The following is a 27,788-nucleotide window of genomic DNA, read 5'->3' as shown; positions in this document are numbered from 1 at the left end:
GCTAGAGCTGAACAGCTTCATCCTTCCCTCTATGGCTGCTGTGACAGGGCCGCTTTGCTTCTTCTCTGCCCTTCTCATGCCAAGAGGCATGGGCCCCAGAGATACGACAACTCAACTTCCTCTGTGACTGCCCCTGGGCACTTGGCTTTGCTGCCTCACAGCCTTGAAGGTTCTGCTGGGAAACTTGCCCCAGGAAGCTCCTTCTTTGATCATTGCTGGGTTGGGCCTGATTAACTCCAGTTTATTTTTCTGATAGTCAAATGCCATGTACATATTCCGGACAAGTTTGGTTCAAATGAAGAAAACCTTTCCTGCACTCTAACAACTACCCTTTCCCTTCCCATCCTAATTTTAACTTCGTCATACAAATGGGTTCTTGGGTAGATGAAACCAATTTGTAGGGCTGCCTCCAGTCACTGTCTTGAATGAAGGCCTCTAGAAATAAGGTTTAGATTTAAAAAGAAAAGAAAAGGGCATTTCATCCTGAAGGGTAAGACTGGAAATAAATGGTCTACATAAATGAGCAAATACAAATGCAGGTATCTACATCTAGGACTGTAATGAAACACATCCTCACCTTTGACAGTGGAATGAGAAAATCCAATTTGTACGATAGGATCACCCTGGTGAGCAGGACCACAAACACCACATAGGCAGAGTTCTCAAAGTCTGTTAATTGCACCTAGACAAGCAGAAGCTCAGAGATGTTAGGAACTAACAACCCAGCCCTGTTCTTCCTTCACCCCAGTCCCTCTTCAGATCACAGTATTCCACCCATCCTTCCCCATCTAGGCCGGAAACTCCTTTCCACTTATATGCTCAGAAATCAACTTTCCTTAGCTTTTGGACTCACTTTTTTTTTTTTTTTTGCAGTACTGGGGATCGAACCCAGGGCCTTGTGCTTACAAGGTAAGCACTCTACCAACTAAGCTATCTCCCCAGCCCTTGGACTCACTTTTAACCGGCACAATCTCAATTTCTATTGCCTTATAAGAAACTTATAAGAGCCTATGGCAAGAGTACCAGAAGAGGGACAAGCAGTCAGAAGAGAGCTTAAGGTTAGTTCCTGCCAATGCACCCATCTCACCTCCATGGGTCGGAACTCTACTCTCCATCCAATGTCTGAGTTTGGAGGAGGGGGCTTAAATCTCATTGTCTGCCAATTTGTGGACTGAATATTCTACAAAAAAAAAAAAAAAAAAAAACAAAAACGCAGAGGATAAAATTAACTGTCTATAAAGTCAGGAAAACATTACCATGATTTGGTACTTAAGTAGGGAAGAAAATTATTCATTGTCCATGTCAAATACTTTTCAATTTACAAATACCAAAAAATAGAATTTAAGATTTTCTTGAGTGTGACCTGTTAGTACATAAAACATCAGATGTTTAATAAAAGTCAGTGATATCTGCAGCACTGAAGTAAGTGACCAGGTTACTTTTTGTGTAGTATGTTTGAATTTTTTTTTAATTACTAGGCAAACGAGAAAGTATCAAACAAAAAAATGTACAAGCACAGAACAACTCTAAAAGATAAGAATACTTAAAACCAACTAATTATTGTTGGTTGGTCACTACACTAGGTAACAAAAGGTATATGAGATTTCTATTGTCACTGATTCCTCATAGCTAAGAAAACTTCTCTTGGTTCGTGAAGTGAAATACATTTAAAAAAGAAGCGATACCTCAAAATGGTCAGACTCATTGGCATCATCCAGATGTATTTTCTCTTCAAACAGAGTCAGTGGGTCTCTAATAAAGAGATGGGCAACGTGTTGGGCCAGGAGATGATCAAGGCCTGCAAAGACAGAGCAACAGGACTGACTACAAAGCATAAGACACCACTTTTTCTAAGTCCACAGTATGAAGAAGGGGTGTCTAGAAGTTTAGGAAATGGCTGGATTGTTCAGAATTCTCACCTGGCCCAGGACTTTATCCTACAGACACTGGGGAAGAGTCAGAGGTTTATTCATTACTTACACAATGCCTGCTGGGGCACTGGTGTGGACCTAGATACAGAGCTCCAAAGTAAGTTCCTTTTGCTAAAAGTCAAGAAGATCTCACAAGTATTTGGAACTTGAAACTTTAGGAACAAGCAGCCTCATAAGAAAAGTTAGAGACTTCACACTAAAAATAGAAACCAGACCACGAGTCAGAAAAGAAGTTTTGAAGACAAAAGGCGTACAATCGAACCTAGAAAAAGAGAAGGGACACTCACCTTCCTGCAGCAGCTGCTGGTAGATTTCTTTATCTATGGTCAAGTCGATGTCATTGTATTTCTCACCACACTTAGATAAGTAGCTGTCTATTGAATCATACCGGGATTTACTAATCCTATAATTATTCTTCTTCAGTGGCTAAAATAATAGAAATATGAATGAATGCCACAAAAATGATCTAGAAATTAATATCTCAACTAATTATGTAAAAATATATTTTATACATCACAAAAATATAAAAATGTTTACTTCTATATAGACAGCATGTTCAGTAATTTGTGATAATTACATAAAGACCACAGCAGAACAGCCCTGGTTGAGAACATCAGAATCATTTGGGGGGCTCCTTTGAAAACACCCATGTTCCCATCCCAGGTCCTAGTTCTGGAGATTCCCATTTACTCAGTCTAGGAGGGGACTGAGTACCTATTTTTAAAGATCTCCATAGGTGTTGGTGGAGCACACTTTTATTTGGAGTGATGCAGTGTTAACAGTTCAATATGCAAACAAGAGGTACTAACTGTGCTTACTAGGCAAAGTCTGACCCTGTATATGGAAAAACCATCTCTGACAGCAAACTGCACTTCCATAGAGGACATCTTGTATGTAGTACCCAGAAGCCTTTTGGTAAAAGCAGCCATCAGCACTGACTTCCAAAATATAGAAAACCAGAAGTACTATTTTTTTTTAAATAAAACGAATATAGATTTCAACTAGTGATAAAAACTGACTCCCCACCCAAGCCCAATCACTTTCTCCACATATTTACCCCAAAACAAAGGCAGTATATTTCTTCCCATGTGTGACCCTAATCCATTCCACAGATAAAAATTTGAGGGAGACTTCGAAATTGCAAGTGGTTACAATAACCCATTTCAGCTGCTTGATTTAAAAAAGCTATTAAGGAAAAATCATTCCCACCTCCAGTCCTCTTTCCTCCCGAGTTCTATCATCTACAGATGCAGAAATCACTCCCCAGCGACAATCAATGTCTGACACATAGCCTCGGTAAAAAGGAGATGCAGCACTCAAAGCCATCTAAAAACAAACAGAAGTTGGCTCCTGCAGGTTCAAAGTGTCATTTACATGCCGAAAAAAGTCACATGCACTCATTTCCTGGTCAAAAATAATCAGTTTATGTAATGCACATAGAGTTCTACCACATGCACCTAGGCCTGCTTTTTTATCAGTGAAAACACCAGGAACAATCCAAATCCTTGGATTCATTTAAATTATCCTCTCTCTAATGTGAGGACCTAATGGGAGAGGCAGAATGGCCACTGTCAACCTTGACATTTATTTAACAAATACATGTTTTACTAGGAACAGTATGAGTCTACAGTTTAGACTCTTCATTAGCTTTACTCTACATACTATTTAAATTACTTCATTTCTGAATGAAGTCTTAACTGGACTTAAATGGTATGCTATCAGCAAATTCTGCATATACGGTGCTATTTTATACAAAGTTATATTTAAAATAAGGTGTACTTTCTACTTACAACAATTGGACAGATAGTGGCCAACTGATCATAAAGGTATCTGGCTTCAGATATGCTGCAGGCTTGGAATGTCACCTGTTAAGAATGCAAGTTATTAACAACAATAAGAAATCATTAGCATCCTCCCCAAGCAGTAAAGTCTGAGAAGGAAGATGGCTGGAGAAAATGACTATGTTAAACACAGGAGTTTTGTTTCAATGCTGTCTTGGGTGAATTTAACTAGAAAATGGTATTTAATCATATTCGGTATATGGACAACTCATATAAAACCATGTTCCTAAGTGAAACAGACTAACAAGTCAGAAATCAGACACAGATAGCATGGTGAAGTTCAGCAAGGCATGTCCTCTTCTGGATGGTTTGCTTCTATAGCTTCCCATCACTGCACTTAGCAGAGGGCTTACTGAAATTTTGATATAAAAGGGATTTGGAGATGCTAAGGAACATCTTCAAAAGTACACTGGTAGCAGGAAGGGGACAGCTTGGAAGGGGACAAGACCAGAAAGAAGGAAAAGCAGTTAAAACTCTGCAGCTGACAGTGAAGAGTCAAAAGGGCTGCAGGAAGGTTGGCCAAGGAGCATGCAAGTCGAAGTAGCAGACTCGTGACCACGGGTCAGTGATGGGATGACTTAGGTTTTGGCTGATGTGTTCCTAGTACATACAGGAAGAAAAGGTTACAGAGAAGGGGGTGCCATGACACGATGAGCTTACGAATCTAAGGGGACAGACAGCTAGAGGTCCTGTGAGTGCCTGGATCTCCAGGGATGTTGTTCGAGGAAAAATCAGAGCTGAAGAAGTACTTGGGGAACAGGGCCAGACCATGTTCTGAAGATGAGGAGACTCATGTAAGGAGCAAGTAGGACACTGAAAAGTTAGCGTCCTAAAGATCACGGAATTGGTGAGCACAAATCCTCTTAAAATACTCACTCAAAGGAAACCAAAACATGCCCTTCCCATGGGAAAGGGTGGTGGTGGTAGTAGAAGGGGCAGGAACACAAATTGTATTTGTATTAACGTTATTTTTCATATTGCAAATTTGGAACTGTTTTACTTTTTTCCACTACTACGATTAAGTTAAGCTTAAATTCAATGTTGGTGTTTAGATGCTTAAGAGATAAAATAACGGCAGCTAAATGAGTTAATATTCACAATCTCAACCCATTAGTTCCAATAGTTTCAGCTATGTTCCATCTTTGCTTTATAAGAGCAGATAACTTCTGTGACTCATCAGTATACCTGCTAAATTATAATTGCATTTTATGTCAGTATAGTGACTACAGAAAATAATTAAAAACAATTTTTATGTCTTGACCTTCCTATAATTCCCATGTCAATGTTCAAATTGGTACTTTATTTCCATTAAAAGGCAATGTTAATTTACCAGCTATTACAGATTAATTCAACATGGAGAGAAGCTGTGTTACCAACATCTAGGAGTTTCAAAGGTTAAAGTAAAGATTAAGGAGGACTGGCAATTAGGTCACTGACAGACAAAGCAAGGAAAAGTTTCTGCAAAGTAGAAACAAACCAATTTGTGGGTGGTGAACATTGAAAGTGAAGAAAATACGTTTGTTTGTTGTGATCCCATCATTTAAATATAAGTACCAGGAGGGAGCTGTCTCACCATAACATTCTAAGTCTGTTGGGACAGTGTCTGACACTTACTTACTGCTTAAAAAAATATTTATTAAATTAACTGAGTATTGAGAAGGAAAGAGGTACTAAAGGGAACACAGCGGCAAAGACATGTTGAGATACTGGAAAACCATAATCCTAAAGGGCAAATTTACAAGGGATAGAGACTTTAAATACCTAAATGTTGAAGTATTCTGACTGAAGAATTCTGTTGAATACACTTCTCAGTTTATTTAGGTCCTTTTCATGATATTTTAGAATGTGTTAGTTACTCCTCTTGGTTTTTCAAAGACGCTATGATAAACAGTTTTCCTTTCCTGTGTTTTGACTGGCTTCTCTGAGCTGGCTTAGGACACATTAGTGAATTCCTAGGCAAATCCTGAAAAAGCCAACCCTAGAAAAGTATGCTTAAGAAAATTAGCAAATGGAGTTTGATAGGTCAGTTTACACCAGTGACTTAGTTATTTTAGTTACTTTAAGTACATTTAGTAACTACTTTCTTACTATGGAACTGATGTAACAAGTTCATCAAATTAAACAGGGCATCATCAAAATGATGGTTTTAATGCAGAAAGAAAAAAGTTTAAAACTTAAAAAGGTATGAATACATGAACAGTTTTGGCTTCTGGTGTCTTTTTTTTTTTTCCCCCCCTGTCCTAGGGATTGAACTCAGGAGTGCTGAATTCCTGACTCAAATCCTTAGCCCTTTTTATATTTTATTTAAAGGCATGGTCTCACTAAGTTGCTCAGGGCTTCACTACATTCATGAGGCTGGCTTTAAACTTGTGATCTTCCTGCCTCTGCTTCCTGAGCTGCTGGGATTATAGGTGTGCACTATCACACCTGGCCTTCTGATGACCTTTTAAAGCATCATATAAATAAGAAGAGACACAATGTCACTAGGAAACTGACAAGAGGAGTGAAAAAGGGGGAACTGTGAAAAGTGGATGTCAGAAATCTTTTCTAAAGTTTTTGAAGCCACATGATTTTCTGAGGCAGAAAAAAACTATCATAACATGTCAGGAACTTATTAAATAATTCATGAAGAGCCCAACAATTACTAAGAATTTTGTAGTTAAAGTGCTTTTGTATTTTGTACAGTAACTCTTCCATTAACCTTAAAAAATTATGGTAAGGCCAGGTGTGGTGGCACATGCCTATATTCCCAGTGATTCAGGAGGCTGAGGCAAGAAGATCACACATTTGAGGCCAGCCTCAGCAACTTAGTGAGACCCTTCTCAAACAAAAAATAAATAGCACAGGTTCAATTCCTAGTACCATTTAAAAAAAAATAATTACTTTGAAATTATTATTATTATTTTGCTGCTTAACTATAATAAACAGTTTTTCCTGTTCTGCTTATGAGATACAAAGCAGCAAATTCTGTGGCTTATTTGTGGAATTCTTCTCATTTGGCACATACTAAACATTATGTGTGTTAATCATCTTTCTGAATGGAGTATTGAAACGGGACAGGTCACTGGGAAAAAAGAAAGCTTAATACTAAACTCATGACAAAGCTTAAATTGGTTAGAGAACTGTATCTTCACACAAAGAAAATGTTTACCACCTATCATTAGGGCACATTCATTTGTACAAATACAGTTTCAAGGGAAAGAATACACCCTTTGGAACTCTATGAGAGCAACTGTGCTGTCCTTGGCTGAACACCCTGGTTATTATTAAACCAAGAAAAGGTAATGGTACTTGGAAAGCACTAACACAATTTTAAAGCCACACACTGTAAGTGCCTGAGCTTAATGGCTCTCTTCAGAAATATTTGCAATTAAGATAGGAAAGCAGATATGCAGTTAAAAGTCAAAGGATCTCTTTTTAAGTTAGGCGAAACCATCTGTAAGGAGACTTACTGGCCTATGTTTGTTTAGAAGCTTATGCCACAAATCCTATGCCATATGTGTCAGGAAAAGAGAGAAGGAAAACAAAAAACCCCCTTATGCTTGTCCATGTTAATCATAATCAGCATGGAGGAATCTGACTTGCACATTCAAGTTGGGTTACACAGTTTTAAAAATAAACACATTGGAGGTATGGGCAAGAAGATGTGTGATGTGCTATAGCTGTTTGAAATGAGAGGAAAGCTGGGTTTCTTGGCCGTCATGCTGAGAGCCTTCAGGTTTTGCACTACCGCGGACCCCTAAAGATTTTCTCATCAGCTCAAGTAATTACCACTGGAGAAAAATCTCCCTAGACAACAAACATTGAACAAAATTCAAAATTCTCAATTTGAAAATTCATGCTTTGTACAACTTCTTACTCCTGCTATACCATGATTTTAATCAAATTAAAGCCAAAAACAAGTATTTATTAATAAAAGCAATGAAAAAAAAACACAGAGTAAGACTTAGAAGGGGCCTTAATGTAAACCCTTCTTTCAACTGAAAATTGAGAAAACTGAGAAAACTGAGCCAGAAGAAGAGAGGGGAGTCATCCAAATACCTGTGTGGTAAGAGCCAACAACTAACTGCAAACCTGTGTGTGACAGGCTCTGTGATCTCCCTCCCTGGGTCCAGTGACCTGGGCACAATCACTGTCAGGAGCATCAGTAACTCAATCAGATCCAGGAAAAAATTTAAATGAGCAAACAGAGAAGGGCTATTTTATTTTACCTCCTGTGCAATCTAGCCAGGGCAAGGCAAACACAGGCTGCTAAATATTTATTCATTTTATACCACTGGGTGGCTTTGCATGAATACAAAAACTTTAAAAGTCCAAACAGTCTTCCCCTTATATCACAAATTCACTGGAGTATTTCCATCTCAGCTCATTTTCAGAAATCAGAGGTTTGAGCTATGGTTAACAACCTCACCAGCCTGCCATTAGGTGGCAGTAAAAATTAGACATACAAAGAACATGCAGACAAAGATCAGAGATGCTCTGCATTTTAAGTTAATTAACAACTATATACCTTTGTGGTGAACTGTAGACTCTGGGATTCTTGGTCAAGAATTTAAATTAATTTACTAAAACAATCTCATTACTTTCCAGAAAGGCATACCAGCTGCTATTTCAACCTAATTAAAATGTGATTTTTAAAACAGGAGACATGCATATATAAAGAAAAGAAGTAAATAAATAGAAATGGATGAGGACATTTTGTCTCTCCATAGATTTGAAACAATACCTGAAGACAGCAATTTCCCATCCCAAATCCCATGGCATCCATGTAAATATGATCTGGCTTGGAAGCCTTTGCTGCCTCATCATCCTCAGGAAATGTTTCTATAAATGGAGATGGTGTGTTCTTGTCCTTAAATACTGTATTATTAATTAGGGGGAAAAAATAAAGGAAATGGTGAGAGTCAGGAATAAACAACTGAACAAGTCTCTCTCCCACACCACCTCCCCTTTATAGACTTACTTGGTACATTGATGACAACCTTTTCTCCTCTCCTATGCCGAATATTTCTCGTTAGGGTACTAAAACAGACAACCGAATGTCATAAATTGGTTATCTAAGATCCAACGTATACACAGACTTTGACCATGTACAAACGAATGGAATAAAATCCTACCTCAAACTAATACTCTAAGATAATCCTACAGAAAATGCATGAGTCAAGATACTAGTCTAAAGGGACTTTCTGAAAGAAGGTTTCACATTATATTAACTCCTTGGCTCTTGAGAATGTCATTCTCATTCTCTCCCCTGCTCAACCCTGTGCTTCCAAGACTCTAGTTATTCACCAAATCAAGCTCAAGTGTTCAAGGTCTGCATGGTCTGATTCACTCTAACACTTACCACATTTACTACAAAGATTATAGTCAAATTTATGTACTCATTTCCCAAGGCATGTGTGGAGCCCAATGCCTACTGTTCCTCTACCCCAACCTTGAGGACCATGCTGTCTGTCTAATTCAGAAGCTACGAGGCGCTTATGGCCACCGAGTACTTGAGGTGTGACTTGCCCTAACTGAAAATACTATCAGAGTTAATACACACCAGAATCTGAACAAAAAAGAAAGTAAAAACTCTCATTAATAATTGAAAAACATCCAATACATGTTGAAATAACAGTTTGGATGCACTGCGTTAAATAAAATATTTTATAAAATTGTGTTCAGCTATTTTTAATTTTAACATGATTACTAGAAAATTTATAATTACATTTATGGCTCACATTATGCTTCTACTGGAGGTGTTGATTGATTCAGCTTAAACACCACCTCTTCCGTGAACCCTGCTTTGATCCCCTCAGTCAGAATCACCTCCCTTTATCCAAGGAGGATCTCTGGTACTGCCATCTTTCAACATCTGTCATAATCTATCTTTTCTTGCAGATGAATATTTTTATGCCTGTTTAAACACATGACAACATTTGAAGTTGGAAACTATGTTCATAAAATGTATCTCCCACAAAAGATTCTGCACACAGCAGATATGAATGCCTATTAAAGGAATGAATACAGCATCACTAATTCTGGGTCAGGAGCCTTTCCTCAAGATAATCCGGTACTCAAGATACAAAGCCAAGTTGGTGTAGTCCCTGAAGCAATTTAAAAACCTAAGAATTAAACTCCGAAGAGCAGGCTGTTGCTCAATGTTAGAATATGTGCTCAGCATGTGTGAGGCCCTGGGTTCAATTTCCAGCAACACACACACAGTGAAAAATTAAACTACAAACTAACAGAGCTAGAAGTTAGCAGAACAGAAGGAAGAGAGTGCCTCTTAATATATACCAGGTGGTGTACAGGTTTTGCCTTATTGTCATGGGATAAGCAGACATAGCTCCTGGTGATAACTTAGGGAGGAAAGGTAGGAATACTTGAGGTAGGAAAGGTAGGAATACCCCAAATCAGTTTGTTTACAGAACTAGGACTGAAAACAATCTGCTCATTAAAAGAGGACAGAAGCTAAACTTATGCATTTTAAGATGACTTGGAAAACAAATCGAACCTGGATGCAAGAAGCCAACACTCAAGTAGTCTTGGCTTCTGAGGCGTGAGCAGATGTATGTCTGCTGCCTTCTCTGCGACTAAGGAAAGGAGTCGAATTCAGAAAGCTCAAAGGGGATTCCCAGGCTAATACTGTCTTTCAGAGGGCAGAGTCTAAGTGAGGGGCATTTCAACACAGACATACTCACCTGAAGCGGGGGTGCTTGTTTATCGCTTCATCAGGAAAGAAGAGGGACTTGGAAGCTCCTCCTTCAACTGGGTTGGGTTTGTACTCAGGCAGTGTGAACCCAGGGCAGCCTAATCTACAACAAATGAAGAACTGAATAGATAAGATTTGTCTTTAGGAATTAACTGCCTGTATCTTGCCATAATTTGAATCTATTAAAAACACCTCATTTCTATTATTTCCTTCTGGAGGGTCTAGCAAAAGAGCAATGCCTTTAAGTGCTGGGCCTTTGTACCCACATTCCCTGTTCTTCAATATCTTGCTTCAGGATCTGCTTTTATGACTCCAGCCCATCAGTGACTTTATGAGTCTCTACTCACTGAACATCTCTGTAACATTTGTTTAGGTTTTTCTGAGAACTGACAGCATGAAAGTTACTCCCCTTGGTGACACTGTCTCTGGTTACAGGTGCCCCTACACACTTCCACGGTGTCCCTGATCAGCTAAACTCAGGTTATCTTTTGAGCCTGTATACTACTTGCCTCAACCTCCTGATAGGCTGCATCTGAATCTGGAGATGGTCTCCAGGTTTTTGCTTCTGTATGGCTTCTCAGGAACTCCTCAAGGTCAGGCAGTGTCTCTGGTGTCCCCATCCACCCACAAGAGCTCACTCTTAAGTCTAAAACCCAACCTATTATATTACTTGACCTCAAGAACAACTCTAATTTCAATGTAGAAAAATGAGGCTCCAAATTTGTTCCTAAGTGTAAAGCTCAAATTCCACCTCACTTGCAGTAAGGCTACCGGTTCTTCCCAGTTTGGAACTATAAGGTCAATATTAATTGTGCTATGAGGGAGGGAAAAGACCAACAAGATTAGTGAAAGCAAAACAAGGCAGGCTCTTGTCAGGGTTTTAGATCAGTGTAGGAAACTTTTGGCTTGAGGGCCAAGACTAGCCCACACATAACCTTTAACCTCTACCTTTTCTAAGGTACCTGCTGGCTGCCTACATGTACCTTACAAGCAACTACTTAAGTGGCTGATCTTATCTGGGAAATAGTTTTAAGAGATGCTGAGAATTCTATGCACCACTTGCTGTGAGCCTGCAACTTTAGAAAAAGTCCTTTAGGAGAGTGCAATAATGATCTGGAGGATTCCTCACTAATAAAATCAGGCAGGGGAAGGCAGAGTTGGGACAGGATCCTGACACCAACAGCACTGCCTTCTAGACCAGTGTTGGCCAACAGAACTTTTTGCAATGATGGAAATGTTTAATGCCTGCACTGTCCAAACCAAGGTGGAGACTACCAGTCACAAGTGCTACTGAGCATCTGAAATGAGGCCAGCATGATGCAGTAGTCAGAATTTCATTTTATTTGTTTAGTTTATTTAAATAGTCACATGACTATTGTTTCGGACTATTGTTCCACACTACAGAGCTTTGCCTCTACAGAGAAAATCTCACTGCTTACATTGAAACAGAGCATTCCTTTCTCTTTTGCTCCTGTAACTTTATCACTCACTGTCAAAATAAAGTGAGGTTTCTAAGAACTAAATCACTAATAATTATTATTTTGTTTACAAGTCTCAAAATATCATCCATTCTAATACATATGGCTAAATTTTTTTAATTATAAATTTTACAATAAAATCTATTCCTCTGTCTCAATTCTCCCATCATAATGGCTCAAGAAGTCAACTTTTTTAAAAGAGCAACTTCAATGAGCTATTCTCCATTAGCTATTCTGAGCTAATAGACACAGTGGGACTTAACCAAATACTTTACTTTGTGTCCCAGAAAGAGACATCAGCATCACCCGTGAATACTATACATTCTGGCTGGGTGTGGTGGCGCACTCCTGCAATTTCAGCTACTCAGGAGACTTGAGGCAGCAGGATTCCAATTTTGAGGCCAGCCTAGGCAACTTAGCAAGACTCTTTCTCAAAGTAAAAAAATAAAAAGGGTTGGGGTTGTAGCCCAGTGGCAGAGCACCACTGAGTTCAATCCCCAGTGCTATGAAACAAATAAAAAATTACATATTCTTAAATTTCAAAATAAAAAATTCTGGTTTGTGTTACAGTTTCCTATCTGCTTTATTTCACTAAGCGAAATGTATAATGCTATTAATTTTAACTGGGAAAAAGGAAAAATTTAAGATCCTGAATTTTCAAGTTCAATAAAGTGGTCAAGTAACAGCTGTAGCCTGCTCCTTGGCCACAACTCTGTTATTCTAAGGTTTTCACAATAATTACCTGCAACAATAGCCCTGACACCTCTTCTCTCTTCCGGTCAATTAGCTGACTCTGCCATATTCTGATCCATCCACTGTTTTCATCTCCTTCACCACCCACCGTGTTCCCTCTTAGTCCCCTCCTAGTAAGTCCTGGCACATGCTCCACAGCCATTCTCATGCTACAGCCCACAGGAGGGCTGAGAAGCAAAAATGTGATACTCTCCAGCCAACCCCACCTTCTTGGGCCTCCTACTGCTTTCAGGATGACAATCGAAATTCTCAGCTAACCTGATCTGGTCACCAACTACCCACCTACCCTACCACACTTGCACTACATCCTCAGCTTCCTGGTCACACCAGTTCACTTGCTTTTTTCCAGTTACCAGCTTGCCTGGCTTAACCCTGAACTTGTATGTCACTCCCCTTCCCTAGGACACTTTTCTGCTCCCCACTCCTATGAAACTCCTCTTAGAGCTTTGGACATATCACTTCAGTCACCCTCCCTCAGAGAAACCTTCCTCCATCCCAGAGTTCATCAGTAACCATGTCATTCTTCCTGGGCTCCACATCTCTCTCTCACAGCCCTCCCCAATTTTACACTCATCAAATGTGTGGGTATTTAATATGTTTTCCCCCATTTCCACAAAGCACAGCCTGTCTGCTTTCATTCGTGGTGGTATGGCCACTCTGCCTGAAGTTGGTGTGGAGCAGGCACCTGGGGCCTAGTACATGGCATTAGGACGAAGAAATGTGCCAACTGCTACCAAAAAACATCTATCTACTCTTGCAAAATTGTTTATTTTTATTTTTATTTTATTTTTATTTTTTTTGCGGGGGAGGACAGGAAAGGGCAGTTGTAAGTGGAATGAAGGAATCACATAAAAGAGATACTTCTTGAGGTGTTACTTTCTAAAAAGGGTCCTGCTATGTTGCTCCGGTTGGCCTTAAACTTTCCATCCTCCATCCAGAACCTTCCAAGTAGCTGGGATTACAGGTGTCTGTGGATCTACTTAAGGTTTCAACTACTGTATTTAGATGTTACAATGGAGATCTTAAAAAATTAAATTTCGGCTGGGCATGGTGGCATTTGCCTATAGTCCCAGCTATACAGAAGGCTGAGGTGGGAGGACCACTGGAGTCCATGAGTTTGAGACCAAACTGAATAACATAGTGAGACCCCACCTCAAAAACTAAGAAACGGCTCAGTGGCAAAGTGCCTAGCATGTGTGAGGCACTCAGTTTGATTCTCAGCACCACATAAGCAAATAAATAAAATAAAGGTATTGTGTCCATCTACAATTAAAATTAAAAAATAATTTTCAAAAAAGGTCCATCAACAACTAAAATTTTTTTTTAAAAACTCAAACAAAATTAAATTAATTAATAAAAAAAGGTTCCTATTTAAATGTCCCTCTAATATCAACTGTATGACTCTGAAAGTCTGTGTTCATTACAGACATTTGCCAAAAGAAAAATGAGATATTAAAATAGCTCAAAATACTCTTGGTCATGGAAACCAAGCCCTAAAGCTCTTCTGAACTCTGAAAAGGTGAGTTTACTCTCACAATCTGGCAGATCTCTAGCACAAACGAGTCAGCTTTATGATCAGGTACAACTTCATTCTTACAGAGAGGCATTGAGTTTAATAGAATATTCATGCACCTCATTCTAAGATGAGAACATGATTTCACTAATACATTTACTTTTAGATACTTTCAGTTATAACTAGATCTGATGACAAACCCTAACTAAGTTGTCTTCTCAGCACCATATCCAAACATGACTCATCTTGTTCACAGTGAAGATACACCCACAGTACACTGTGGGCACAGGTGACCCTCTGATGTCCTCCAGTACTGCTCTGGCATGTTCTTAGCTTAGAATGAGGTGCGTGAATAACCTACCTATTAAATAGAGCACCTCTATGTAAGAATGCAGTTCTACCCGATCATAAATCTGATTTATAATCAGATTGTGAAAGAATGCTCACCTTCTCAAAGTTCAGAAGTGCTTTGTGGGGGTTGGTTTCCATGGCCAAGACTGCTCTGATACGTAATAGAGGGCAAATGGTCCTTTTGGGAAGTGCATGAGGGAGTGACCACTACAGCCTAGTGAGAAGAGCACCTGACAGTCAGGAGTGCTCAGCAGACATGCGCTCCCTCTACACTGCCAGTCATCACAGTCCACCGCCTCTCCCACCAAGCCCAGACAGTGCTCTCATCACAGCGTCCTGTGAGGCTGCCACCCAGTGACCAAAGATGATGTTTAACTTTTGCTGCAGCTCTAATGTGACAGTCTACTCAAAACAGTGGTATATAAAGTCTGAACTGTCTATAAAGTATGAGAAAAAGGTGACATGCTTTAGGGTCAAAATTTGCTTTCCTAATAACCTAAAGCTCTAATACAACTGCTTGGACATGTTAACGTGGGAACTAACCTGGGAAATGAAGTTATAGTGCAAAGAGCCTGATTTTCTTCTAGTACAGAAGTAGCCTCCTTCCGGCGTTTTCTCATGTTATCCTCAACTGTGTTGAACTCAGACATTGTTCCTCCATAGGGCTGCCCAGGTGTTCCTTCAATCATGTAACTCCCATACTCTGGTCTCCAAAGGGTAGGATGGCTACAAAGGAGATATAGTTTTAATTTCATCTTATCCTTTTGCAGAAGTATAGTTAATTTTTATAGGTTTTTAAAGATGCTTTAAAAACTATGAAAGCCATAGCCAGGCACAGTGGCACACATCTGTAATCCCAGAGGCTCAGGAGGCTGACACAGGAGGATTCAGAGTTCAAAGCCAGCCTCAGCAATGGCGAGGCACTAAATAACTCAGTGAGACCCTGTCTCTAAATAAAATACAAAATAGGGTTGGGGATGTGGCTCAGTTGTTCAGTGCCCCTGAGTTCAATTCCTGTCCACCCCCGACCCACAAAGAAAACCATCAGGTATAAACAAAGCCAAGAACTCCTTTAAAAGGCTGTTAACTTTTCTATAGCTTTTAAACTACATAAGGATCAAAAAGTATTGAGTTCAAAATATTTATAAGTAACTGAAAACATACTCGGGGACCTCATTTGCTGTACAGAACAAAGCTAATTTACTCTGCAGGAATGGAACTGAGGCCTGAATGAAACTGAAACTAAGGGCTTTCAGTTTTAAATTTGGAGTCTGAACTTTTTTTTTTTTTTTAACAGCTTCCCAAAAACTATGGAGAAGATATAGAGAGTATACACTCACTCAGCTCTTTATGCTCTTAAACAAATGTTTTAAAAACATCATACCAGCCAAACAAAACCCATCTGCAAGTTTTATCTGGCACTATGGTGTGTGATCCCAATTATGTTTCAGGAATGCATTTTTTAAAAAGCATTTAACAGTAGTAAACAGAATGTTTAGCTTAATGTACTAAGTATTTTGAAATATTAACAAATTTAATCCCAACATTTCAGATGTAGGTATTATCTCTACAGATGAGGAAACTAAGACACAGAGAGGTTAAATAACTCTCTGTTAAAAGGTTAGTCAGTTATCAAGCAGAGGAACCAGTATTTGAAACCCAGGTAACCTAGAACCAGGGCCTGTGCTCTTAACTGCTGTGCCATCTGCCTTCTGTAAATCTTGAGAAAAGATGCTGTCTTAGTAGCTCTAGTCTCAGAAACACTAAGCCTTAGCATATCAACTTACTTTGGGTTTGTCCTTTCCCCTTTCTCTTGTAAAGTTTCAAGAACATCTTCTCCAGACAGGACCAACTGGACCTTTTTATTTTCATGATCAAATGATACCAACATGTATTCCACCTATTGGAAATAATAAAGGTGAGAAAGACTAACATTTTTCCAGGCTCACGTTCAGCTGACCTTTAGAAATAAAGGCAGGGAAATGTGAAGGTTGGAAAGGATTCACAGTAACTTGAGATAGTCCCATTTGCATAAGATGAAAATGTGCAAAAGATGGTCAGTCAATAGAGGCTTTGAGGACAAGGATTCATTCTTTGAGCCCTTCTTTTCCCTATTCTACTTACTGTCCTATAGAAAGGTCAAGATGTTCCCTTTTGGCAAATTCTATTTCAAAATATATGTTTGAAGCTAAGATACTGTAAACTGAGGTAGTAAAGAAGTTGTGTCTTCAATTGGCCTTCTCTAGTTTAGGAGAGTGGTAATGTGGTCATTCTGGTTGAGGGAGATGGCACCAGCAAATTCTTTAATAACCCTGCTACAAATCCCACTCTTAGACATGAACTCCAAGTGGACTCCACCAAATGGACTCCAAAAAATTGAACTTGTAAAAGTGGACTCCATCAATATGGAGATTTTAGAGATTCTAACAATTTGGTCTTGGCACATCACAAATAAGACAACTTTTCTGAGATGGTACAAAATTCCAATGCAGGACAAGCTGGTGAATTTATAACAATACCTGGTAGAATTCTGGTAAGAACTGAGAGAGTTATATACCAGTGGAAGACTTTTCTGGGCAGAGTACAACTGCTTTTGTCTTCCCTGAAATAGCATGCTTTAAACCATGATAGCTGTATGAACAGTGATGATTATGAATTACTACCTGGGACACAGATAAAACACCCATTATCCACAAGGAAGTGAAAAAGCATAGAACTGGGTTATTCAGGCAAACACTTGAAAGTATTCTTTGCACAAGGCACCAAAACAGTGACTGTAGAGAGTTGGCAAAGTGGAGCCCTACAGGCATACCAGGCCTAGATTCACAAGATAAGAAATATTATGTACACTATTTCCCTGACACATCTCATGTAAACCCAGATTCCTGCTATAAAAACATGGCCGTGGAGGCAAGCACTCAGCTGCAGTCTGGGACTGAGTATTTTCTTCTAGGGATGCACACTATGGTGTGCAGTGCCTGTTCCCTTACTTATATGTACCTGCCAGGTCTTGGAAGGCATCTGAGTCAGCCATCCCCATCAGAGGAATGGTAATGTTTAATGGTTAAGAGACTGTTCTGGGGACTGGGGTTGTGGCTTAGTGGTAGAGTGCTTGCCTAGCACGTGTGAGGCACCGAGTTCGACTCTCAGTACTGTGTATAAAAAAAAAAAGATAAATAAAATAAAGGTCCATTGCCAACTAAAAATATACATAAAAATTTTTTAAAAAAGAGACTGTTCTGGCTTGCAGCTTAAGAGGATATCACCTGGCAGGTTTAAACAGCAGCCAAATAACAACAAAACAAAACAAAACAAAAAATGATTTCAATTTACTAAGTCATCATCTTATTGATGATTTTAGGTTCATGACAGGATTTTTTAGTTAAAAAAATGAATAAGAATGTTTGACTTCAGTAAGTGAAGCAGAAAAGCAATCTGTGCTAGTACGATCGCTGTCAATTGACTGAAAACTGCAGGCTGAGGCCTCTGTAACGGCTCCCCACTTTGCATAGAGCCAACAGAGAGCATCTAGAGATGGACCACTCCTGGACAACTAAAACCTGACAGAACAGGAAGCTTTGTTAAGGTTCAGGATGGGTATGTGATAAGATCCTATGTGTGCAAATAAGTCTGTCTTTAAACAAGCATAATGAGAAAGAATGTGCCTTGAACTCTCAGATATGGATCCTAATCTTTAAAGCTATCATGCAAAAGTAGATTTGATCACCCATTTTAAGGATTAGAACCGGCCCTAGTCTGACCTCAAGATCCAGTAGACCGTACTGCTAGGACTAATGAGGATGCCAATCTTGGTAAATGATGACAGACTTTTTATGAAACTATTATAAGCAATGAGGCAAGCACAGAGTTATAGTACTGGCTAAAATCTCTCAAATCATGCCCGTTTTATCAACTGACATTATGTCATAGAAGCAGACATGTAACTAATAGTTACACTCATAGATTTAAATTTAAATGGATGCATCAGCCCATCTTGCTAGGTCCATAACGGAGCCTGCTTGCCCATTGTCCCCCCTTATTTCAGGGATTTCCCAGTTCACCCCCAGTACTAGGGGCTGAACCCAGGGTCTTGCCCACTTGCTCTATCTATGGATCATTCCTATCTCTCCCAGTTGCAATGACCCTTCCTCCCATAGTAGTTCCTTCTTCACCCACTGCCTGAAACACATCTGCCTGGCACCATCTGCTTACAGTTGAGTTATCTTCTTGGCCAGATAACAGGCTTCCTAAAAGAAAGAAAAAGAGATACCTCCTAGCTTCTAGGTCTGTATCACTGGAAATTATCCATTTCCAAAATGAGCAAAAATTTTGTAGTGATTAAAAATAGGCTAACATTTTTTTATTTCTAATTCTACATCATAGAAGCACTTAAATAAGTAACCAGATCTTTTTTATTGGTACCAGGGATTGAACCCAGGTGGGGGTGTGGGAGTGTGGTGCTTAATCACTGAGCCACATCTACAGGCTTTTTTAAAGTTTATTTTTAAAAAAATTTTTTGAGATAGGGTCTCACTAAGTTTCTGAGCCTGGCTTCGAACTTTTGATCCTCCCGTCTTAGTCTCCTGAGCTGCTGGGATTGCAGGCGTGTGCAACTGTGCACTAATTAACATAATCTAAAAAGTGAAGTGCTAAGTAACTCAGTGAGACCCTGTCTCTAAATAAAATACAAAATAGGGCTGGGGATGTGGCTCAGTGGTAAAGTGTCCCTGAGTTAAATCCCTGGTACCAAAAAAAAAAAGAAAAAGAAAAAAGAAAAAACAATGAGAGCTGAAATAGGTTTTGGTTCAGTAATCCAAATAATGAGTGATAACAAAAAGTGACACAATGAGACAATGCTTTCCACATATAAAATACCTAAATCAAAAAAATAAAACAAAACAGAAAAACAACTAAAACACCTAAGGCCACAATGACTTATTTTATATATGGATTCTGTTCCTATCCTAAAGTTCTTTTTGTATCCAAAGAGAGGAACAGACAAAATCAAAGATAAAATAATGAAAAAGGATAGAGAGGCCCTTCTATATCACAACATCATGGTATAGAAATGGATTAAAACAAAAAGTAGTTCTCCTCAGAGGTTTTGCTTTCTGTGGTTTCAGTTACTCAAAGTCCCAAAATATTAGTATTTGTCTTGACTCTTTTGAGAGAGACCAGTCACATGACTTTAAATTACTTCAAGTAATATTATGATTTATTTTATTATTATTAGTTGTCACCAATCTCTTATTGTACCCAATTTATAAATTAAACTTTCTTACAGATATGTCTGTACAGGAAAAAACTAGCATACATAGGGTTTGGCATTATCTATGGCTTCAGCCTCTATCTGGGGTCTTGGCATGTATCCCCTTAAGATAAGGAGGGACTACTATTTCAACTTCCTAACTGAACAGGATGTAAGTCCAGAATTCCAGCAACATTTCTTATGTATACTGCACATATACACAATTTTGAAAGTATGTACCCAAAGAGCATTATAAATGGGGTGCAGGGCACCTAGTTCAATTTCACATACTTAACCCATTAAGTCCCAGGTTTTCAACTCTGAACATTTCAATGAAACAGACAGAGGGGCATTAAAATACGTTGGAAATCATAACCTAGAGTTTATACATCCTTTATTATTATTAACAAAAATATTATATTGTCCTAATGTCCTACTTTTAGAACAATTTGTATCTTTTACATTATAAGCCATCCTATATGTTGTAAGTAGCAAGAAAGAAAGAGAGAAAAAAAAAAAACCCAAACAAAAAGTCCACTACCGCCCATCTCTATTCTCCACTGTACACAAATAACAACTCCCTAGATGATACTTAGGTACTCTGCTATTTAGCAGTCATCATTTATCCTTTAAGGTGGGGAGAGAATGACCCCAAGAAAAATAACTGAATACTTTGCAAGTCACTCATATTTTAAATGTGCACTATTTTCTCTACAGATGAGAACTAAAATCCCTTATATTTATATTGCTAAAAGGTTAAAATTTATTCTACTAGAATAAAAATCACTAACACTAATCTGAGTTGTTGAATCAAGGACAAAGACATGAACAAAAGACTATCATGCTCTTTGCCTTACATGCTATACAATGTTGCTAGGAACAGCCTAAACAAAATAATCCTCAAGTCATTTAATGCAGGTTTAACAAGGGTGAGTTACCTTATTTTCATTTGAAATTAAGCCAATAAAAATAAAGCATCTTAACTGAGGGTGATGTTAAGTACACAGAACAATACTGAATACACAATAGACACACAGCAAAATATTTGTGGCACTGAAGTTTAAAATAATGGTTAATATTCAAATTTTTAGAATTTATAATGTTTTTAAGTGGCATTTAGCACTAGTGCAAAGTAAAAATTTTCCTTTCTCCTTAGTTTTATACATTTTGATACTCTTCTCTAAAGTAAGAACTTCTGGGAGCTTAGAATTTTAGGTATGGCTAGACATTTTATAAAAAAAACACTAATTTCTTCTTCATTTTTTTCCTGTTTGAGGTACTAGGAATTGAATTCAGGGCCTTGCGCATGCTAGATTAGCACTCTACCACCGAGGTACATTCCCAACCCCTTCTTGAGCTCAGTCTCACTGAGTTACCCAGGCTGGCCTCAATCTTGCAATTGTCCTGCCTCAGCCTTCCAGGTAGCTGGTATTACAGGCATATGCCACCACAATGGGCTAAAACCCTTAATTTATTTTTTATGGGTGCATCATAATTATACATAATAGTGCGCTATTACAGATCTATACATGCACATAACATAATTTGGTTAATTTCACTCCCTAGTACTACCCCTCCTATCCTACTTCCCCCTGATCCTCTTCCTCTATTCTACTGGTCTTCCTTCTATTTAATTTTTTAATTTCTACTCCCTAGAGATGAAAACACTGCTTAATTAGGAAATAATCCAATTTCATAAGACTAAGGGCAATTAAAGTCAGCTCCCCATTTAGGAAAATTATTCTTTGAGAAAGTTCCTCTGTTGTTTTGTATATAAATTAGAACCAACGAATTTTCTCTCTCAAAAGTATTTAACCCATCACGTACCTGACCTCTGGGAGTGAAGGAACCTACCACCAAATCCATTCTGGTCAATGAGCCACAAGGCACAACATTCCTTGCAGACAGAGAGGTGAAATTCCTTATACTGGGGTGGGGGGACAGGGTTCTATATCCAGATGATGATCAGGTCTAGGAGGGCAAGACAGTGAAAGGCTCCACAAAACTTACCCCAGGAAGAGTGGGCATGGATAGCAGGGTCTCCAGCCATCCTGCTGAAGTTTAGGGCTCAGGGGCAGTTCCTCCTTTCCCCTGTTGACTCTCTTTCACTGGTCTATGCAGTATTTTGATCTGCTTGCTAAAAACACCTGTTGCTCCTGAGAGACCCAGTTTTTTCCTGCACTAACTCCTAAACAAACCCACTCACTTTGAGGGTCAAGGTTCTACTGATAGTGGATGACTCATCAGTGCCAAAACACATCTTTCTGCCCTTTCCCCAATACTATCTCCCTGTCTTTCCATCCTTCAGCAAAGTCCTGTGCTAAACAGGTGCTGGGAATATTATGAAAAATCAGACAGATGTGGCTCCTGCTCTCAAAATTCTTAAGTAGGTAAAGAGACAGCCAATAACATGAGACAGCCCAACTACCACAGTGAGAACTCAAAATGTCCGAACAGCTGTGCACATGTAATAGCAGGGTCTAATCTGGTTTAGGAAATCAGAAGGCTTCCTCGAGGTAGTGGCATTTAAATTTAAGCTGATTCCTGGTGTGGGGACTGACCAGGCAAAGGTGCAGGTCTACAAATCCTTTAACATAAATACAATTTTCTACAGCATTTCAATATACCCACTCCCCTGGGGGGCTGCTGTTGGGCCTGTCAGGGATGGAGATAAAGTGGGCCCACCCTTGAGAGATCATGCCACAACAGTCCCCTACCACGTTACAAGTTCTTTGAAAATCCAGGACCATGCATTTGTTCCAGGAGACTATTTCCTCACCCAGCAAATATTGACAACCACTTTTTTTGAGCACTCTCAACCATCAAGTTGGATGGTACCATTTCCTGACGTAACATGACAACCAAACTTGGAGCACTCAAAGGTGCTAGCCAAAAGGATACTACTTAATTTTTAAACAGTCATTAGTTATTTAGGAAAGACTTAGATGGCAAGATTGAAAGAAAAATTGTGTTCAAAATAGCACAAAACTGAGTAAGAAATTCTAATACAGATGAAATAAAATCTAATATAGATCAAAATATGGTTTAAGGTAGACTCCCATGTTAGGCATATCTATCTGATAACATTACGAATATCACAACCATTGTTTTCATGGTCATATTTGAGCAGTTCTGAGGTACCCAAATGGTGAGAGTACAGGGTAGAAACTGTAATTTATCTGTGACATTTAATATATAGGGTAATATTTTTAAATGGTGACTGTTGAGATGTTATATTAAACTGCCTAATGTCCCCAAAAGGCAATGTTTCAGCAGTATAAATTTATATTAAATTCTTAAAACATTTCATGTATTTTGGGAAGATAGATTTTGCTTTAAAATATCAATTCATACCACAGAATTGCACATGATACACTGTAGGGGAAGTTTAAATTTCTAGAAGCCAAAATAAACACAGTCCTGACCTGGGCTTCTATCAACATGCTAGACTAGAACTTCAGCTTGCAGAGCAGGCTGCTTTTTATTTATAACATATTAATCTCAATTTTAACACTGAATAAAAAGCAATGATTTTCTCATATGATTAGTGTATATGATATGGTGTAACTTCCTTCAAACAGTATGTTGGTCCACACAGAGAAAACATTCTTCACATGCCTAGATTAGTAATGTGAGGTCCATGTGAAAATTTTCAAAACTTTCAAAGAGTCAAAGAAAATAGGACTTGCAGGGAAAATTGTGGTGAATCTCATCAAGAGTGGAAAATAGCACCCTTCACTAAAGAGACAAATTATACTGTCCATTATGTTAGCTACTAGGCACAAGCGATGAGATTTTAGATTAATTAACATATACTAAAAGTAAATATTCAGTTCTCTAGTCTCTATTGGATAGTGCAGAGTAGAACATTTCTACTACTGCAGAGAGCTATACTGGACAGGACTGGACTAAAACCCAAGAGAAACCACAACTCTGGGATTAATTTTAACTGGATCCACTAATGCATTTGGCTTGGATATACTGATGTTGGCACAGAGGAAATCCTTGAATGTAGATCTGCTCTTTCATGCCTTACAGATGGCATGAGACAATGATTTTCTGCACTTCTGAATTTATGATGGCTATTTTTTTTAATTGTTAGACTGTAACTCTGGTTATGTCTGTTTTGATTTTCTGACACATAAAGCCAAGGCATTCCCACCTTATTTCTGAATCTAACCAGTCTTCTCACAGAAACTGACCTCAGAAAAAGCAGGACACTGAATTAACAATGTGAAAAGATGCTTGTTCTGGTCACCAGCATAACACAGGCACTCTGCAATTTAGAAACTTAATTAAAACCTTCATTACATCTCATAAAGGCAGCATCAGGGCTCCCATTCCGGAAAACTGTATCTGATTTTATAGCAGATCCTACCATCAGAGTAATTCTAACTTGCTCCACACAGGATTTAGAAGATTAAGGTTTGTTAGTAAAACTCCTTCCCCACCATATATGGATGGAATCATGCTAAGGGATGAAAACTCTCAAAGAGGTAGTCAGAGCTCCTGGCTTGGGGCTGATTCTGACTGGCTACCTGCTGCCTGGGAAGAGGTCAGCACAGGCTGCATAGCTATCAAGTGAGGTCAGCCTGATTTTCTTATAAAGGGCTCATCCTGCATCTGCCTTTTCACAGGGCTCGCCTGCCAGCAGAAGATTAGCTGGGAAGGCTGCAGTCACATTACTAAACTTGTTAGCATTTGTCCTGTGGACCGAGAAATTTACCAAGTACATTCAATAGTGTCATTTTGAGAATGCTGGCATTTCACTGAGAATTACTGGCCATCTGGTAATGAAAAATGCTGAGGCCTGCATCTATGGTTCCAAGACACATTCACAGTATCATTTAGAAAGAAAGAGAGACAGAGAAAGGGAGAGAGAGGGAGAAAGAAAGAGGTCACTTCCTGCACTACCACCATCGCTTCCTCTGTGTTCTTTTCTTTCCATCCTCAATCTCATCTCTGGTGGGAGCCCATTAAAACAGTCACAGAGCTCTTCTCCTGACTATCTGGGCTGCAACGTTTGAGGAGCAGTAAAAGTGCAGCAATCCATTTGAACCCTGGTAACTTCTCAGTGCTTAAGTTTTTTCTTTCATAAAAATGAAAACAATAACTCCCCTGGAGAGGAATACATAAAATAATGCATGTAAGTGTGTGTGTGCAGGGCCTCACACAGTATTAACAAAGTAACAAGCAAGTGCCAGTGGTTATTATTTACAAGCTCTAGGGCAGTGACACTGAGGCAGTTGGAAATGTTTTTCAAAGCCTGGTTGTAACGCCTTAGTGGACCACAGTAGGTTGTGATCAATATTGGGAGAAAAAATTAAGAAGAGTAGAACAGAAATATCAGTATATGTCACTCATGGGAAAGGAAGTATGATTTAAAAAAAAAAACAAAAAACCTGTTTCACACAGTATTTGTTTTAGGTACACTGACTGGTCTTAGTCAAAAATGAAAGTTACTAGCGCAAAATACCGAAAGTTACTGAAGTGGAATACTAACTGCAGTCGGCCAGACTCAGGGTCCTTGATTGTGCAGATCAAGTAATGTCCCTCCTGACACTCTTAAATGGCTAACAATTGGTTAAGAAAAAAAAAAAAATTAAGCACTCCTCTCTGACAGCATAGGGCCAACCTCCTCAGCCTCCTTCTTTTCAACCCCTTCCTTATACAGCTGCAACACACTGGCCTTTTTGTTTCTCCAGCAACCACTCCTGGGCCTTTGAAGCATTGCTGTTCCCTCTGCCAGAAAGATTTTACCTTAGCCCTTCAGAGAGTTGGCTGCTCAAATGCCACCTCTTCAGAGACCTTTGCTGACTCCACAACACTGTGATCCCACTCCCTGACCCTACCCCTAAGGAGAGCCATCCACACTAGTACCAAATGTATTACCTACTCTGCATTACCAGGAAGGTCATTTTATTCAAGTGCATTTGTCTTGTCACCCAAAGTTACTCTTCAGAAAGTATGATCTTCTAAAAAATTTTATGGATGAGTGGGAAAATTTCTAAAACTGATTACAATTCCCTTCTGCTATCAACAAGAAGATACTAAACATGCTTTCACTCTTAGGACTTCAAACTTCATTGGCAATTTCATTTCTTTAACTAGAGTTATAACAAAACAAAAACCTTGCAGTAGCCACAGTTAGCTCTGCTTTTTTTGTTTTTGAAGCTGCTCTTGGGATTGGCTCCTTTGTCTCATCCTGCATTGAACAACTAGATGACCAAGACTGCAAGTACTATGTATAAAGTATCTGGGTAAGGGCTGGAGATAGGCTTCTGGGAGTGAAGTGCAGGAACTTAAGCTTAGAGGACTTCTGTTTACTTCCTAGTTCTTACTTTATTTGAGTAGCAGAGTCAACAGATCAAAACCCCTACACCTAAAACCACCACCATGGCAGGCCATAGTGTTCCCATGCTCGACACAGGGAGGACAGTTAAAAAGTGTGCTAGATAATAATACAGCTTGTAGGCATGGGTGAATATGTGAACATTTAGAGAGGGAAATGAATGAAGTACAGTCACAGAACCTCTTTAGATTTGTCTGAGGTTTACAGTTCTCAGAGAATACGGTTACTGAGGATTTATTTTTTCTTAAGGTTAACTTTCTGTGTTAAGGTCAGTGGCAATCCCTAAATCTTTCAAATACTTCAGAGGTACCAGTCAGCTTTCACAGTACTTCAAAGACATTTCCTATCTTTGTGAAATCCTAACTCCTGACACTTGTGGTTAATCCAAATGGGGCAGAATCACACCCAGATTCTTAATAATTTCCAGGAAAAAGACCATGCAGTCTCTCACCTTAGGGTTTTGTTTTAATTCTGCTAAATCAGCACTGGTTCAAAATGAAAGGAATTAATTGAATTCAAAGAATAACAAGGATCTGGCAGGATTCAGTCCCTATGAACAGTTATGTAATCAGGAACATCTGTTTTGGGGGGGTTTGTAATCTTATTGTGGAAATCAGTTCAACTACCAAATCCTAACGATAACAGACACAAAACCTAAGAACACAGAAAGTTCTCTGAAGAACATCCAACAGAGTAGAACCATGGCCACATAAACTCTATGGACAGATGAATTCAGATGACCAAGTTTTCTGGTTACCTACGAAGAAGATATATCAAAAACAAATTCTCAGAGCTGAAGATACAGCTCCATGGTAGAGGGCAATCCCCACCACCATAAAACACACACGCACACAAATGACCAAACAAAACAACAAAAAATCAAACAACCCTGGCCCCACGCAAAACAACAACAAAGCACTTTAGCTAGAGGGCTAAGGCTTAATACATGCTTCCACATCTCCTTAATGTCTGGGCAACCACCTTTCAGTGGAGATTCAGGAGTATCATTCTAAACTACTCTATCCATTTCAATTTTCACCATACGCTGTGACACAGTGACCACAGAAACGCTAACCTGAATGACCCAGACACGTAGCTTTTTTAGTCTGTCTTGTTTCCTTCTAAAAATGATAGGATTTCAAGGGTCATGAGTTATAAAACATGCATGGGTTCATGGCACTTTTTTTTAACCAGAAACCACGTTTTTCTCTGTCCCAAGTCATTAATTACTAACTGTCAACCGGAAACTCCAGGGGCTACATTTCAGTTCTCATCCTTCCCATCCTCTTGAAACTGCCACCATTCTTCCAGGACACGGCATCCTCCTCCCTCCACTCTTCTTCCTCAAGATCCCATGCTACATTCCTGTTCCTTAGGTGTGTAGTCACTAGAGTTCTAAGGCAAAGCCAACGGTTCCTCTCTATGGGTTACCTCCTCCTCCTCCTCCTCCTTGCTATTTATTTATTTAGTACTGGGGACTGAACCCAGGGGTGTTTTTTAACCACCACCTTCAGGTTTGTGGCTGTCAAACCCACAAAGCCAACTCAGATGTTGCTTTAGCTCCCTCTCCTCTCTGTGTACCTGGTATTTCTACTGCATGAGTGACAGGCTCCAAGGGCTTTAA

At 39.1% G+C, this 27,788-nt stretch overlaps 1 protein-coding gene across 2 annotated transcripts in view; it reads right to left on the bottom strand.

Moving 5' to 3' along the window:
- The window catches only part of Gclc (glutamate-cysteine ligase catalytic subunit), a 47,350-nt gene that overhangs the window by 5,634 nt on the left and 13,928 nt on the right, over positions 1-27,788 (bottom strand). For both annotated transcript variants that reach the window (XM_047558586.1, XM_047558587.1), the window contains exons 2-12: positions 16,352-16,464; positions 15,108-15,290; positions 10,459-10,572; positions 8,736-8,794; positions 8,499-8,632; positions 3,722-3,796; positions 3,141-3,257; positions 2,219-2,357; positions 1,686-1,798; positions 1,088-1,180; positions 578-682 (exon numbers count right to left, since the gene is read on the bottom strand). In XM_047558586.1, coding sequence (XP_047414542.1) covers positions 578-682; positions 1,088-1,180; positions 1,686-1,798; positions 2,219-2,357; positions 3,141-3,257; positions 3,722-3,796; positions 8,499-8,632; positions 8,736-8,794; positions 10,459-10,572; positions 15,108-15,290; positions 16,352-16,464 — 1,245 coding nt within the window. The remainder of the gene's footprint in view (positions 1-577; positions 683-1,087; positions 1,181-1,685; positions 1,799-2,218; positions 2,358-3,140; positions 3,258-3,721; positions 3,797-8,498; positions 8,633-8,735; positions 8,795-10,458; positions 10,573-15,107; positions 15,291-16,351; positions 16,465-27,788) is intronic.

The sequence above is a fragment of the Sciurus carolinensis genome, chromosome 7 (assembly GCF_902686445.1).
Source record: "Sciurus carolinensis chromosome 7, mSciCar1.2, whole genome shotgun sequence".
Classification (NCBI taxonomy): domain Eukaryota; kingdom Metazoa; phylum Chordata; class Mammalia; order Rodentia; family Sciuridae; genus Sciurus; species Sciurus carolinensis.
Note: the sequence above shows the minus strand (reverse complement) of the source record. Positions and strands in the feature narration are given on the sequence as shown.